Source organism: Nelusetta ayraudi, unplaced genomic scaffold (genome assembly GCF_046127955.1).
Source record: "Nelusetta ayraudi isolate G7.1 ecotype Tasmania unplaced genomic scaffold, CSIRO-AGI_Nayr_v1 ptg000135l, whole genome shotgun sequence".
NCBI lineage: Eukaryota > Metazoa > Chordata > Actinopteri > Tetraodontiformes > Monacanthidae > Nelusetta > Nelusetta ayraudi.
Genome location: NW_027466185.1, coordinates 1797738 through 1813141, shown reverse-complemented (window position 1 = coordinate 1813141; position 15404 = coordinate 1797738). Strand labels below are relative to the sequence as shown.

The following is a 15404-nucleotide window of genomic DNA, read 5'->3' as shown; positions in this document are numbered from 1 at the left end:
TTCTTGCGGAGCGGCAAGTAAATGAGTGGTTAGGAGAAAAAAAAAAATCATCCTTCCTAAAAAGGCTTGCTCGATGGCCTTCTGTTCCCTACATTTGACTTTCATTTGTGAAGTTTAGATGTGACGACTGTCGATCGTCTTTGTAAAACAAATGGACGTCAGGATTTCTTGCACAAAGTTTATGTGCAAAGAAAAGCAGAGCCGTGCATGCACTCAGTGACACCCCCGTGCGCCTTGCGCAGAGAGTGAGGTCGGAGTAGTTGAGTGTAGAGCACTACCTGCTGGCGAGGTCGGACACTGTGCATTCTCACAAGGCGGCGTGTATGTTTATGGGGGAAGAGGGGGTTGAAAATGAAGGGAAGTCCATAAAGTAATAACCCCAGATTACTGATTGCCTTTGGCTTTTTGAAAATATAGCCCACGAAAAAAAAAATCTAAATATTAAGTATCAAATAACTGTCAAATTACAGTTTAAAGATCCCCACATATACACCAAGGTTCTGTTTTTTTTTGTGTCTTTCTATTTTCTACTTTCGAGTGGAGCTGCCTCAAATTATATATATATGAACTTTTAGGTCGCTGCATATTTAGCCTTAAGTTTTACAGCTCTAGCAAAACGCGGGTTTTTAGCCGTCTGCTGCAACTGATTCTTTGTTTTACCTCCAGCATGGACGAACGGAGACAAAAAGGGAGCCACAAGGCGGCGTCAGAGCTCTCTTTATGAGATAGAGATGGTCAGATTTGTAGAGCAGCGAAAGCTGTTTAGAGTAACGCAGCACCCTCTTCTGGCGAACAACTGAAGCTGCAAAATAATACTAAATTTGTAATATAATCATCAAATTCACTTTTTTTGCAACGCACACACGATTTAACAAAGATGTATTTCATTGAGGATATTTGAACTGTACTCCGAAAAGCTTCTATTTGTTTGTGCATAATATTCAAATGTGATATGTCATCAGCATCCAATGATTCTGTAGCTTCTTTGAGTTTACTCATTATGAGACATTACACATTACACCGCCATCAGACTTTTTAATGTGCAATAACTGTTAGCCCAGTACTAATTTTCAGCACTTTAATCACTCCTGCACGTTGCTTGGCCTGGTTTTTATTTCTTTATTCATTGTCTATATGTAAATGTAAGCTTGTGTATATTTATTTATTATAGTGGTTGGTTTTAGTTGTGGGTGGACTGGTTTTATTTTTGTTACCTAAGTGTCTTGAGGGTACTGTATGAATGTTGCTGCTGTGACAATTTAATTTCCTGTAAAGGATTAATAAAGTACATCTAATCTAATATTAATTTAGCCTATTACTTCAGTATTCCTTACTCAAAGCACTGGCTAAAAGCAAACTACAGGAGAGAAACCAAATCATCACCTTTGCCAAATACCACAAAACATATTTGCAGAGGTGCACATCAAACACACAAGAGTCAATGTTTGAAAGACGGATTGCGTAAGGTCCAGTCTTGAACTCCCACTCAGATCATCCACTGCACACGTGTGGAGCGTAAGATGAACTAACCGCATGAGTCGGCTCCCAAATACATTGATGACTTCCAAATGACCAGTAATCAGCATCATCCATTGATCACTTTCCCCTGTCTTGTTGCAGGCTACGAGTGATTTCTGATCGCCGAGGCCCCTGCAGTCACAACCACCTCTTCCCTTGCAGTGATTCTGTGGCAGGAAATACATTGAGTTCACCTAAACATGTTTTTTTTTTCTGAATTTAAGTTCAATAACTACTTCTCTGGATATTCATTTGAGCCTACTTTGTATGAAGTTCTCCCTGTGTTAGAGTTCCAAGATTCTTTTAAGGATTTCCTTGTGAGTATTGACAACCGGTTGCAGATAGCATTCACGACTTTCACCCTCTCAGTGGCATTACTGTCATTTTTAGATATTAAGCTGTTGATTATACACAACTAACTGCAACTAACTTCCTGGTATTTTTTGGCACACATTTTTTTCATTGTTGTCAACATGGTTTTCTTGTTTTTCTCTGATTGGATGTTGGTAGCATTACACATTGTAAACAATAGAGGCAAAGCTGAAGATGTCCATTGTTATGAGGAGGAAAACATTAACGTAGAAAGGGGCAAACTAATACAAAAGGAAAGGGAATAATACAAAAGGAGACAGGTTATGATGGTCATCAAGGGCCCAAACTGGACAGTTAAGGAAGCAAATGGCAAATTGGCTGATCCAGAACCTTTCAACTCAGCAGCACAGTAGGACAAGAAGATGCCAGCTAAGCTTGAAACAAGCATAGCAGCTTGCAGCATATTAGGAATCACAGGAGAGAAGGTGCTAACAGGTGGGGAAACACAATATTACACACACAATTTTTAGACCAGGGGTCACCAACGTGGTGCCCACAGGCACCAGGTAGCCCCCAAGGACCACATAAGTAGCCCGCTGGCCTGTTTGAAAAATTGCACAACTCGTTGAGCTGCGTCTAAAATTCAATTTCATCCAACCTTATTAAGTCATTGTTGATCATTATTGAGAACTCATTAACTTGATAAGTGTCTTCACATAGACCATTCATAGATCATAGATTATTAATAATAATATATAACTTAGAGAGTTTATTATTTCAGGAGAGTCTAGCAAACTGGTTTCCATTCATATGACTCAGGACCCATGAAGTAGCTTTCAGTGTCAAAAAGGTTGGTGACTCCTATTTTAGAATATTTAATCTGGATCCCTCTGAAGTGAACAGTTTTTTTTTTAATTCTGCCACGTCCAGGAGATTTTGTAAAGTTGTGTTTAAGTTTGTGTTTTTGTGTTTTTTTGCATTGTCAATGCTGTCTTGTGACTTCCTGCTGTGTCAAGTAACTTGCCTCCACACAGTGTGACACAAAAGGAAACTGTCACAACAAGAGTTTCTGTGTTTGTTTTCAACCCTGCCCTAATTGTTTCCATTTGCTATATTTAAATAAATAAATACTATATATGATTGTTTTTAATAATATCATCCTGAAAGTGATTCTCTTCTTGTGGTTTTTTTTGTCTTTTCCTTTTTCAGAGTGGATTTTTTTTTTTGTACTTTAATATTAAGGAACTTGCGTATTTTTTTAAGAACCTTTTTGTTATTCTGCATATGGGTAACAGATTTGTCTGCCTTTGCACATTTCCTGTGGACCAGATGACATGAAGAAGTGTAAAATCTTTCCATGTGCATGTCACTCTGGTGCAAAAAAAAAGTTGTGATGTTTCACTCAGTGTTATCCCGTGGTACAAGATGTATTTCACACATTTTGGAGACAAAACACATTGCATACAACGAAATAGTCAATTATTTCAGATTAAAGTTGGATCTACAAGAGTTCAAGGAATACATCAGCAGCAAAGTTAAAGAGGTGCATTCACAGTATCAACATTTTACGACGCTGACGAGACACACGGTAAAATCCCTTAAATCCTCCCCGTCACCAAAACTAAATATTAAGGAGACATAGTGTTAATAACTGACCCCCCAAAAATGGAAAAGATAACACAACACTGTACTAAAAAATTCCCTTGTCCTAGTATTCCAATATATACTATACACTGTACATAGATTGTACATACACTGTATCCATAAAACTGTTACAAAAATCACTGTGAATAAAAAGCCAGGACCAACCTACTGCTAGCGTCGGTCAGACACAATGCGTAACAGATATCTGACATATTGTTTTTCGTCTTACCCTTACTGACACGGCAAGTCAGGCTCAGTGAACAAACCACAGTCCACAATGGAGGTTCTCTCTCTCTCTCTCTCTCTCTCTCTCTCTCTCTCTCTCTCTCTCTCTCTCTCTCTCTCTCTCTCTCTCACTCTCTCTCTCTCTCCAACACAAAGTAAAGTGAAGACTGTAATAAAACAAAAATGGAAATGTGACCTGCCCTCCCGTCCCAAGTCTGAAGGCAAATGAAAACCTTCTGGTTAGATGGTGCTCTCCTTCTCTGTGTCCTCAGTGCTCTTGGCAATGCTGATGTTGGCGTGTCCATTGGCATGGCCGTCCGCACCGTCCCTGCCGTTCTCCTTGGCCTGCTTCCTCAGCGCCAGCTTCTTCTGCCGCTTGACGATTTTGTAGTAGAGGCCCCCCCACAAGGTGTTGGACAGGAAGTAGAGGCCGACAACCAGGCCCAGGAATGTTATCCTGGAAGCCAGGTACATTTCTTTCAAACCTACTTTCGGCCCATTTTATATGTAGAGACTGTATGTGTATACCTACAGTATATACACTCATGTAAATACATATGTATATATATATATACACATATATAATGTATATATTTACGTGTATATATTTGCGTGAGTGTGCGTGTATTTTTTTCATGCACTCATAATGATAGCAGAGCATTCAAGATTATTATTTCATTAATGTTGAGTTCAATGTACACATGAATCAGTGACCCTAAACTTTTGAACATTAGTGTTTATGTTTGGCAAGACTCGCTGTACCTAAATTTGTTAGCGTCGTACAGTCGACAGGCTCCGCGACCTCCACATTGCTTGGTGCCCCATTTCAAACAGGTCCGATCGATCAGAGCCCCGAAGTAAATTGGAGGAGGGATCCCACCTTCAAAGGAAACAAAACAAATCAAGTTAGAAAGGTCAGAAAGAGGCAAAAATTGCACAGATACAGGTGTAAAAGTCCAGATAAATAGCCAGGGAACAAAATATATTGTTTTTTGTAATTTGTCACAAGATATATTTGCTGTACGTGATGTATTTTCCACAGCGGTAGGGTTGTGGTGTCGATCCCCGAGCCTGTGACCTTCCGGAGTTTGTATGTTCTCCCTGTGTCTGTGGGTTCTCGCTGGGTGCTTTGACTTCCTCCCACAGTCCCAAAAACATGCATGTGAGGTAAATTGGGAACCCCTTCTTTCCAATGTGGTCCTACAATAAACTGGTGATTCCTTTACTATACCGCTAACCCTAAGACAGCTGGGATGAGCGCCAGTAAACCCCATGACCCTGAGTGCAGGAGAAGCGGGTATAGAAAATGAATGAATGACATGAATATCAGGACTTACCCAAAGTTCTGACTATCAGTGTTTGCATACCCAAAGCAAGGGCCTTCAGGTCTGGCTGTATGGACCTGGTGGGGGGAGGAGCCAAAACAAGGCCGTCAAACATTGCCAACAAGTGCGTTTCACTGCTGTTGGTCAGTCGCCACCAACCTGAGCAGCACAATGTATCCCGGCGTGCCCCCGCAGGCTGAAATGAAGGACCCCACGACGGACAGGGCCATGTAGAATTTAAAGATGTAGTTGCAGCCGTCCTTCCTGGGACACTGACCCAACGAGGTGGACATGTTCATGCTGGGCAACATCCTCTCTTGGACGCAGGTGCAGTTGTGAAACGCCTGATGAGATAGACATGACAACCGATGTTCGGTCACCAGTCGTGGGGAAAGTTCCGAAAAACCGGTCTCTGTCTTGGGTTCGAAGTTATATTTTGTTTTTTTTGTTGGTATTTTTGACTTGCGTGATATCAGGTACTTGCATATAGTGAGTGCAGAGGATCAATTAATCAAGTTTGGTGAGAAAAGCAGCTCTCTCAGAACGGAAATACTGAATGACAAGCGTATTCTAATGATTTTTTGGGGGGGGGCGTGGTAAATAAAAAAATGTTAGTTTTACATTCCCTTAAAGCGCAACGCAAATTAGTCATGAATTTATTATCTATGCTAATAAATTCATCACTATTCAATGCGCTGAAGTCAGAATAACATGTCCATTTTCTTATTTCAATGCACACTTCAGTGGCAAAAGTCAAGTGCTCTACGTTTCCTTGAGTACTGACATTGTGTTTTTCTCTACTTTTGCCACAAAAATTGCCAAGACGACGAGCTGCAATTGCACCCATCGGCTTCTGTTTACTCAGTTCCGCCTGCTGCGTTCATGCTCCACTCCTTCCATTTCCAGGAAGAAATAATAAATTGTCGGCTTACTATTTCCCTGCCGCTGCCTGTGGAAGTCTGGCAGCCGGCCAGGCAGGGCGAGGCATACGTCATCCCGTTGGCCGAGCACACTGGGTCCCAGTGCTTGACCGAGCAGGAGCATCCCATGTTGCACTGCGACAGCAAGGTCTGCTGGTCGTACGACACCTGAGGGGCCCTGGTGAGTGAGAGACGTAAATGGGCTTCAGTGAAGGCAGCAATTCGGATGCGAGAGGGCACTTTAGAGTTTCCTTCTCACCCCTGGTATGTGACAGTGAGGCCAGCCACATCCGCGTTGTCGCAGTGTATGAAGAACTGAACGCACAGCAGGCAGAAAGCGCCCAACGAGGCCGCCATGGACACCCTGGCAGCTCCAATGACGCCCAGCTTGAAGCGTTTCAGGATGAAACCCCCGGTGATGAAGCCCAGCGCAACGGCTGGAAGATTCAGGATACCTGGCAGGAGACGGAACAGACGAAAATGTTGTGACGCCGGACAGCAAGAAAACCAGCAGATCTCTGCCTGAGATCATGAAGTTATGATAACAGTGCTGAATAAGTAGTGGATTTTAGGAGGAGAAGAAGAAGACCTAGTTAAAAAATAATAGGACATCTCAATGGCCTTGCACAATTGTTTCTGTAAGAAACAGATGGCGAGAAGACATTTTAGCCTTATGTTTACAGCCTTGCTGCAAAAAAACCCCCAAAACTTCCAGATGTTTTGGAAAGGAATAAAAAAACAGTGCTTAGAGGGTGAAACCAACATCTGGAAACCTGGTACCACTCTCTGTTGTGACATCACAAAGGGCTAGTTTACACAGTTGTGTCTTTTAGCTGAAAAGCAGCACAGCAAAGTTAGCAAAAGGGGGACTTTTCTTATTCCTGGGGAGTTGATGCTCTTGTTAGAACACATTGGTTGAGCAAATGTTGCACACTGTGGGGCCTTTAAGAAGTCCTTGAGAACGCACGCAAGTGAGCCATTCGTGCTACAGCATATGCCCTTGATGTGATGTTCGGTGTCACTAGTCAGTGCAGGAGGAACAATAAGGAACAAGGCAAGCCAATGCGGGTCATAAAAATTCTAAATAAAAGCCAGAGGGGATTCTCGACAGGACACACGCTGAAGGGAGAAGCAGCGGCGGTGCTTCCAAGTCCGCTTTATCTCCACGAATCACACTTCCTTTCAATAACATCATTGTGTTCTACAAAGCGCGCTCTAAAGCCAGCCGCAGTACCTATGAGGAAAATGGCTTTGGAGGCCGACTGGCCATGGACTTGCTCCAAGAACTTGGGCTTGAAGGTGATCATGCCGATAAAGCCGTTGACCGCCACCAGGTAGGTGAGGATCATCATGGTGAAGATGCTGTTGCTGAAGAGGCGCCTCAGAGACGGAATGAAGTCTGGTGAGGGGAAAACAATGCAGAAGCGAATTAATTGATCGATTGATCGAGACTGACAGATCGATAAATAGATCAAACGATGGAACAATAGATAAAATAATGGAATGATAGAATGAAGCGCTGTACAAATAAAAGTTGATTGATTGATTGATTGATTGATTGATTGACTGAATGACAGATCGATAAATCGATAGATCAATAGGACAATTTAGCACAATAAGCAACTATGGGAGTGGGCGTGGCTTATACAGGTAATTTTTTTTGTGGCACGTGTGTTGATGCTGGCTGTTCCTACCAGTTGACTATTGGCAACTTGCAAAAATGTCAATCCATAACTCAAACTGCAACACAGCTGTGTTTGATAAATGTCAATTTATTTTGCAGAATGATACAAATGTGTTCGTATTTAAGGGAACAGGTGAAAAAAAAAGAGCAAAAATAACTATTTCTGTGAAAAATTTTTCTGATTTCTCTGGTAATTATTGGTTGGGGAAAAAAAGTTTAATGAACAAAAAAGATTTTTGTCACCCATTATTGTTTTAATTCTGGCTGGTCAAAGTCAAATTTTAGATGATTGTTTTTAAATATCTTCCATTGCATAGTTAGGTTTATTGTGCAGCTCATTGTAGAGAAAACATTACACAATTATTATATATTTTTTCCCCCCTATTTATATTTTGTTTACTCTGAAGTTTCTGAGGGCATGACTGTGCATGATCCCAGAGTTTCCCTGTGTTTGCCTGTTCTGATGTGTCGTTGAACTCTTGCTTAGACAACATGCATTCACTGGCCAGGATCCAGGGTTACCTGTCTGGGTTCAAGATCTGTCTGATCTCTTCCGAGTTAATGATTAATCACGTGAAGCATGGAAAATATTTGCATGTGTCTAGGTGTTATGATTCTCACTGAAAGATTAAGGCCCACTTTGGAAGTGTTGTTCAAAGAGTGGGCTAGTCATTTAGCTTTTCCACGTCAAGCCTGGGGACATTCTGGAGGGGTAACCATGTCCTGTTTCAAGTCAAGTTCTTTTTACACTGGGAATGAAAATGTTTTTTTGTTTTTTTTGTAACTGGTTTGCCTGAATGTTATTAAAATTGGGTACTAGATTAGAAATAATGTTCACGTATGATGTTAGCAAAAAACGTCAGCATGAAAATCTGCACATCTTCGATAGTTATTATGTTATAATGATGTGTTTTACATTATAGAGTGTAATAATATTTTTGTTAAAACAAAAAAGTCTTGTCATCTGCACAGTGGAAATGGAAAACCTTGTTTTTTCTTCAACATTTTCTGTTAACACTACTTTAAGGCCAAGAGGGACTTGTTTTCATACCTTTAGCCAGCTCCTGGAAGGAGACGGGCTTCTCGTTCGTCCCCTGATGTTCCTGGTCCTCCTCTGGCAGGAAGTTCTCCTGCTCTGCAGTGGTAGCCAGTTCCGTGCTTTTTGTCTGATCCTCATCTTTCCTCGGTTTGGGCAGAGACTTCGGCAGGAACCAGAAGGGGATGCCGGACAGCATGACCACGGTACCAGTGATGATGAAGCCCAGCCACCAGGCTCCCACCCAGCGGGAGTCCTTGTGGTTAATAGTGATGGTATCTGGGACAGAAGGGTTAGAAAACAAAAGGTTATGAGGGTGTGTTGACCCCTGCACATTGCGACATCTCGTATTTTCAGGAGGGCAGGGGCACGGGGTCCTGTTATTACATTTACAGCGGGATCTGTGCCTTAAATGGTGGATGGCCTTTGCTGTTGAAACAACCTCCACAGGTGGGTTCAAGAAGTTCAAGTCTGTGCGCAACATGTTTTTCTACATAATGTCATCAAAGCATTCATTAGATAATGGTACAACATTACGTAATGGTATAACTTCATGTCAGACACATAGTCAACAAACTGACCAACAAACCAAATCAAATAAACACAAATTTATAAAGCACTTGTATTGAGTTGCATTTATTTGATCTTATTTTTCTCTTCTTTCATTTTCTTTCTTGTTTTGCTTGTTTTGGGATGCTCTTATTTTGGCCAGGCCATGCTTGTAAAATAGATCTTTTGAATTCAAGCGACCTGCCTGGTAAAAATAGAATAATAAATCATCTCAGTCAAAATTTAAAACAAAACATGTTTACAGTGCAGCTTTAATATTGAAATAAAAAATATGTCACTTGAATTGTTTGTGCAGCTGGACTTGAACATTTTCAATTGGATTAGATTGAATGCTACAGGAATGGTTGGGATTTTTATTATCAATTTTTTTCAAATTGGGCCAGAATATTAAAAGTGCCAAAAGGCATTGTTAACATACAATGAGCAACATTTTTTATTATTTGTCATAATTGTTCCCTACCTAAATCCACCGATCCGATGTCCACATAGATTTTGGTGAGGAAAGAGCCCAGCATGAACCCAAACATCGGTCCCAGGATTCCAACTGTGTGAATGCAGGCTGGCAAATAGAAAAATAGAAAAAGTTATAAAAAAAAAAAAAAAAAGCAAGAAAAAAAAGCTTAACTTACAAAAGCTACAAATTAAAAGATTGTGCCAGCCAAACTTGCTCAAGTCAACAACAAAAAAAAGGCCATATGTATACAGTTAGGAGTATAAAGGAACCAACACAAATAGAATGGAGTGTTCTCTTCTCTGGAGAAATCATCCAGATAAGAAACACCCAATGGCATGATGGGAGTCTCTCCAATCCCGCGCAGCATGTTCCCAATGAAGACGTAGATCCACAGAGACGAGCCGGCTGATTTCTCGCAGGCTGAGGACGACACGACAGGGATGAGACTGCGGCGCGACAATGGAAACGCAAGCCGCCGTAACCAGATTCACTGTGTTCTGTACCTTTTCTGGTGACTAGATCAAGTGACTCGTCTGCGGTGGTCTCGGTGTGGTTGGCGTGGCAGGGTAGCGCCCCCTCGCTGCCGTTGGCCACCGTGTTGTGAGACACGCTAGTCTCATATTTATATCTTGGCCGGGGGAGGGAGTGGGAGACAAATATTTTAGCAAATTTCAATACACAATGAGCTACGACATATTGTAGGTGTTGTGTAAACATCATCATCAAAGAGGGGGTTCTGTTTCGCTACCAACACTTAATAACGACTCATAACACCTTTGACCTTTCATGGGGAAAGGAACTATGTCTGAAAATTTCCTTTTTCCTTTTTTGGCTGAAATATGACCAATAAGCATTATTTAATGTACATGTTTTTCATGTGAATATCTTGCTTTTCTTCTATGGCTTTGCTATTATGTCTATTTTCTTTATGGTAAAGAAAATAGATTGTAAAGGATAGGCTGTATGGTAAAGGATTGGCTTAAATAAGCCTTTTAGATTCCGCCTAGTCCTTTTTTTTTTTCTTCCGGCCCTCGTATATTATCAAATGGATGTGTATTAACAAATGGTTGTACCTGTTCTAATACGCCAAAAGAAAATAAAATAATTCATTCATTCATTCATTTCCATAAGAGTATTATTACACACAAAAGTTGAATAAGTGACTAATCTGTCATGACTACATGAATGCATAGAAAGTTTTTTTTAGAAAGTTTTTGCAATAACATGCCATTCTGGCAGTCAGCCCTTTGTGAAGTCATAACAGGCACTAATGACTTTCTTTAAAAAACAAAAAACAAAAAACAAAAACGGGTGTTCTGTCCTTTTAGATGTGCTCATTTGTGACCAACAACTTATTTTTTGGGAGGAAAAGAAGACATTTTTCTGGGAGTCTGATAAAGCTGAAAAGGCTGAGGCTGAGAGCCAAATCTGAAATTTCCCAGGGAAACTATAAAGCGTTACACTTTTCGGCTGGTTATCCATGCAAGTTGTTCTTGTGGATTAAAAGTAAAAGCTCTTAGAACAGATAAAACATAGGACCTTAAAAATATTATTTGCTTTAAACCAAAGAGGAAGTCCCTGTGATGAGTCACAGTTGAGGACCGATGGAAGACTCTTCTTGATAAAGGGATCAGTCAAGTCCAATCTGAGCTGAGTGCTGGTGTGCACAGATGCTGCGGGACACATGTGTGAACATGAGGGGAGGCCATGAACTTACAGTCCCTGGAGGAAGTGAGGCAACGCTATGAGAAAGGTCCCCACAGTCATGAAAAGACAGCCGATTGCAATGAGCCGCGGACGATGGAGCTTGGCGCCAAAGTAACTGACAAAGGCGATCACCAGCAGGTTGCCTGGAAAAGAGAGGAGTAAAAAAATGAATGAATGAATGGTTGTGGTACCGACTTAAAAGGATGAAAGAATGTATGTATATTTGTCATACTACAGCATTTACATATATACGTATATATCAAAATAGGTAACACTTTCTAGAGACATTTTGGTTCAAGCAAGAAGAAGAAGAAGACAATTTTCACTGTGCATTTGAATATAAAAATCTAGGTTTTGTTTTGTTGTTTCTTTTCTACCTGCTTTAACCTGCATGCCGGTGTCTTTCTGCGCCGGTCTTACATTGACAGTACTGATAAGACAATGACAAGCCGAAAGATTTGCCATCCCCTGACATTTGGTGGCTCCAAACAGTGTGCCTACCCATCTCAAAACTGCCATCAATGACCCCGATGAGAGAGCTGGGGATGTCGAAGCGCCGCTCAATCTGAGTGATGGAGCTCTTCATGTAGGCTCCGCAGAAGGCTTTGGAGAAGTAAACAAACGATAGGGAGACCAGGAAAAACTGCAAAGACACACACAAATTCAAAAATGTAAACTGTGATGGAAATGTGTTTGTTTCTTATGTGTTTTTAAAAAAGAGGGGATGGATTGAAATGTGGATTTATTCCCGTGAATTTCACTTCAGACAATTGATTGATAATTGCTTCATAATCTCCCCCCGGAAAAAAAAAAACTCTTTGAGAAGATCAAGTTTTGGGGTTTCAGTCTTCAAGGTGAAAAAAGAACGATTCCAGGTGCTTAAGTGGTGTTAACACAAGCACCTTTTTTTACTTTGATTCAATCGACATTGATTGCCACTTAAGATTTTATCCAATTTGAATTGTTACACTGTAACAATCTCTGTCTTTATTTGTTTCAAATGTTTTTTATTGAGGCTCAATCTCTGTCTTTATTTAAGCAAGCATTTAAAGGGGCAGTGTGTGCAGTTTGACTTAATCTCATGGCAAAATCTAGCACTAGGTGAGCAATAGCTGGGTGGACGCTAATACAGAGGGGGAAAAAATAGCATAAAATTTTACATAAAATTTAGAGAAAACAAATGGTTTCAATAGTTGAATTTACAGAAACTTTGTAATTCCGTGAAGAACCCAACATTTCTTTCTGATGCGCGAAGGCCACCGCAGCTCGCTGGCAGGCCCGGGAAAAGGAAGGGCGAGCAAATGAGCGCTGCGTTTTAAAATCTGAGAACTGCATCACAGAATTTTACACACCTTTCAAGTCAATTCTTTGTGGCGATCATTGTAAATAAGAGTAAAGGGAACTCACTCCAGCCCAGCAGTTTCTTATTTTAGTTTATTCTAAAATAAGTTTATTCTAGTGCGTAAGTGTCACGTTTTATTTGCTTTGCATGTCTATTTGTTCTGTAAATGACTATGCCCTTTTAAAATAACAGTTACCATTAGAAATTCATCCTAGCTTCCTTCTATAATTTGTGATTAAAGAACAGACACTCTTGCCAAGGTGCGGCTGTAAGCCCTCATCTTTACATACAACAGCGTTGACCAACTTTTCCAAATTCGACCCAGAGTCCAAGTAACAAAGTTTATCTCGCCAGGAACAGAAACGAGACGTTTTGTCGTTAATGCTTTGCCTTTTACAGCCAGGTCGGGTGAACCGTTCGTGGGACACAGATAGTGTTGAGATAAAAGGTGCCACGGCAAGTTGAGTCAGGGAAGATAATGTGAAAGAAAAGCGTGTTTACAACATGGCACAATCGTGGAAAGGCTGGGATTTCAGTAACTAGGACCAAACATGGCACCTCGTGCATATTGTAACTGGGCAAAAGGGGAAAGAAAAAAAAATATACCAACCTTGAGATTGAAGCAGCATGCCTCACGTGGTTTTTTGGACTCTACACTCATGCTTCTGCTGTGTGATTCAGAGATCCAAGAAAATGTGAAAGGACCTACACAACAACAAAAAAAAAATACGGTAGTAAATGCAAAACAAGGTCAGTGGCACATTAAAAATCAAGCACAATTAATCTATTTTCAAATTTTTTTTATATTTTTTTCTGATATCTGGACTTATTGGCATACAGTAGAATTAAAATATATATATTTTTTTAGGTACATGGTGTAACTCAAGACCTGAGGAGGTGGACATATTACTCCACAACATAACCTGCCTGTACTTGAACCTAACAATTAACACTAGGCCTTTTAAATAACGTTCACCTGGGGGGAAAAAGTTACTGAAGGAATTGAAGGACACGGATGTGTCATGCAAAGGATCGGACCTTTAAAAAGGAATCAGAGCTTCACCTCAGTGACAAACCGCTCAGCAGCCCACAAACTAAAGCACGGTTACAACCTGCATGGAGAATTTTAAAAAGATATGCTCCAATTTGTCTGTGTACACAAAAGACAACCGACCCACCCTCCAAAAAACAACAACAAAAACGCACACACAACAATGTGTTTAAGACCTTTGATCCCTCAGGTGTCTGCATTACTAAGATCAACATGATTGCATAAGGCAAAGTAATCATGAGATCAAAAGTCAACAGTTGGACTGAGAAAATAGTTTGTTTTTCTGTTGGGTTGTCGGTGGGAGGGGGGTCATTTATAAAAGTGGCACACTTTCATGGTGAAGCCAGTTGTGTATGCAAGACGTGTGCAGCTAAAAGATTGTTGAGAAGTACATCATCAGTGGAAAAAAGGCCAGCATAAAGTAAGGCTTCTTCCAGCATCTTCCAGACCCCTTCAATCAGCCTCATGATCCCCAAATGCAGACCTGAAGGTGACGGAGCGCTCGAGAAAAAAAAAAAAAGCTGCACCGCAGGCATCAATTTTCGTAAATCCTGAAAGGATGAAAGACTGTGGGTTTGTTCAGAAATGATTGTTGCCTCTGAAATTTCCTTCAATCATTCTTTTATGTCTGTAACATTTAAACATTTCGCTTTTTTTTGTAAACTTTACATCCGAACCATCTCAATTGATTTTCTTAATTTCTAGACAATTTGTGTCAATAAATTGGAACCAAGTAGAGATCTGGGTCAGTTTAAAAGGAAAGCATAGACTTTTTGAAAAATATCAAAAACATACATACAGTTCCTTCGCTCAGTATGAGGTTTATGACACTGCTCTAAATTAACAGCATTGAAATTATTTGTATGTCTCTTGAAATGTCAATTTTAATGGTCAAACATGATGACTGTTATCCAGCATTTAAAAAAAAAAAAAGAAAATAGCAAAATTGGAACAGGAAAAAAAGTCTTCTCAGAGGAGGCCAGTGAGTTTCCTCACCGCATCTTTTGCATTTAGGCATGAAAAGATGAACCCAGAAGCACTTTATTTGACAAATAAACAGCAACATTTTTTTAAGGTTTGCACAAGTCTCAGATTTCAAGTGAGGCGAAGAAAACAAAACAAAATAAAAGTGCTGTTTACCTGTGGATGGATGGTCCTGCTGCGAGTGGGATTATGAGTCAAGGGAGAGAGCTGACCACTCTGGAACTTTGTGCCTTTGAGCGTGAGCCTTATCACAGAGTGACTATATCATGGCATGTAATCAGTAACCCGGCCGCTCGTGCACTTGATCATGTCAATTAAAAAAAAAGAAAAAAGGAAGCCCTCCCACACTCATGCGTAACGAGTGCACGGGCCCCAAACGTGAGCACTGCCGCCACTGGATGAAACTCCGGCAGTGGGGGGTGGGGGGTGGTGAGGTGAGGGAGGGTATAGTCCGACTGCTACGGGAAGGTTCAGGGGTTCACTCACACACACACATTATTTCACATCCTCCTCTGTGAACATCATAAGCCCACTGTAGCCCAGCGTGTCCCTCCTCTTGAATCCACAACAAACAGGCAGCAGCAGCGTGAGGCCCCCGGGGGCCAAAGATTATTTTGCCAGCCCCAGGTCTT

At 40.9% G+C, this 15404-nt stretch overlaps 2 protein-coding genes across 2 annotated transcripts in view; one reads left to right on the top strand and one right to left on the bottom strand.

The window, feature by feature from the left end:
• Positions 1–15404, top strand: part of rpap3 (RNA polymerase II associated protein 3) — a 196419-nt gene that overhangs the window by 34644 nt on the left and 146371 nt on the right. The gene's annotated exons all lie outside the window — the stretch shown is intronic.
• slco1d1 (solute carrier organic anion transporter family, member 1D1) lies at positions 3293–15077 on the bottom strand. Its single transcript, XM_076051757.1, has 15 exons — positions 14929–15077; positions 13348–13442; positions 11897–12038; positions 11406–11538; positions 10192–10316; positions 9962–10108; positions 9695–9793; positions 8680–8943; positions 7179–7343; positions 6204–6399; positions 5957–6122; positions 5184–5368; positions 5037–5101; positions 4462–4579; positions 3293–4156 (listed from the first exon to the last, which is right to left on the bottom strand). The coding sequence occupies exons 2-15, from the start codon at positions 13396–13398 to the stop codon at positions 3940–3942; spliced, it is 2073 nt and encodes a 690-aa protein (XP_075907872.1). The 5' UTR covers positions 13399–13442; positions 14929–15077; the 3' UTR covers positions 3293–3939.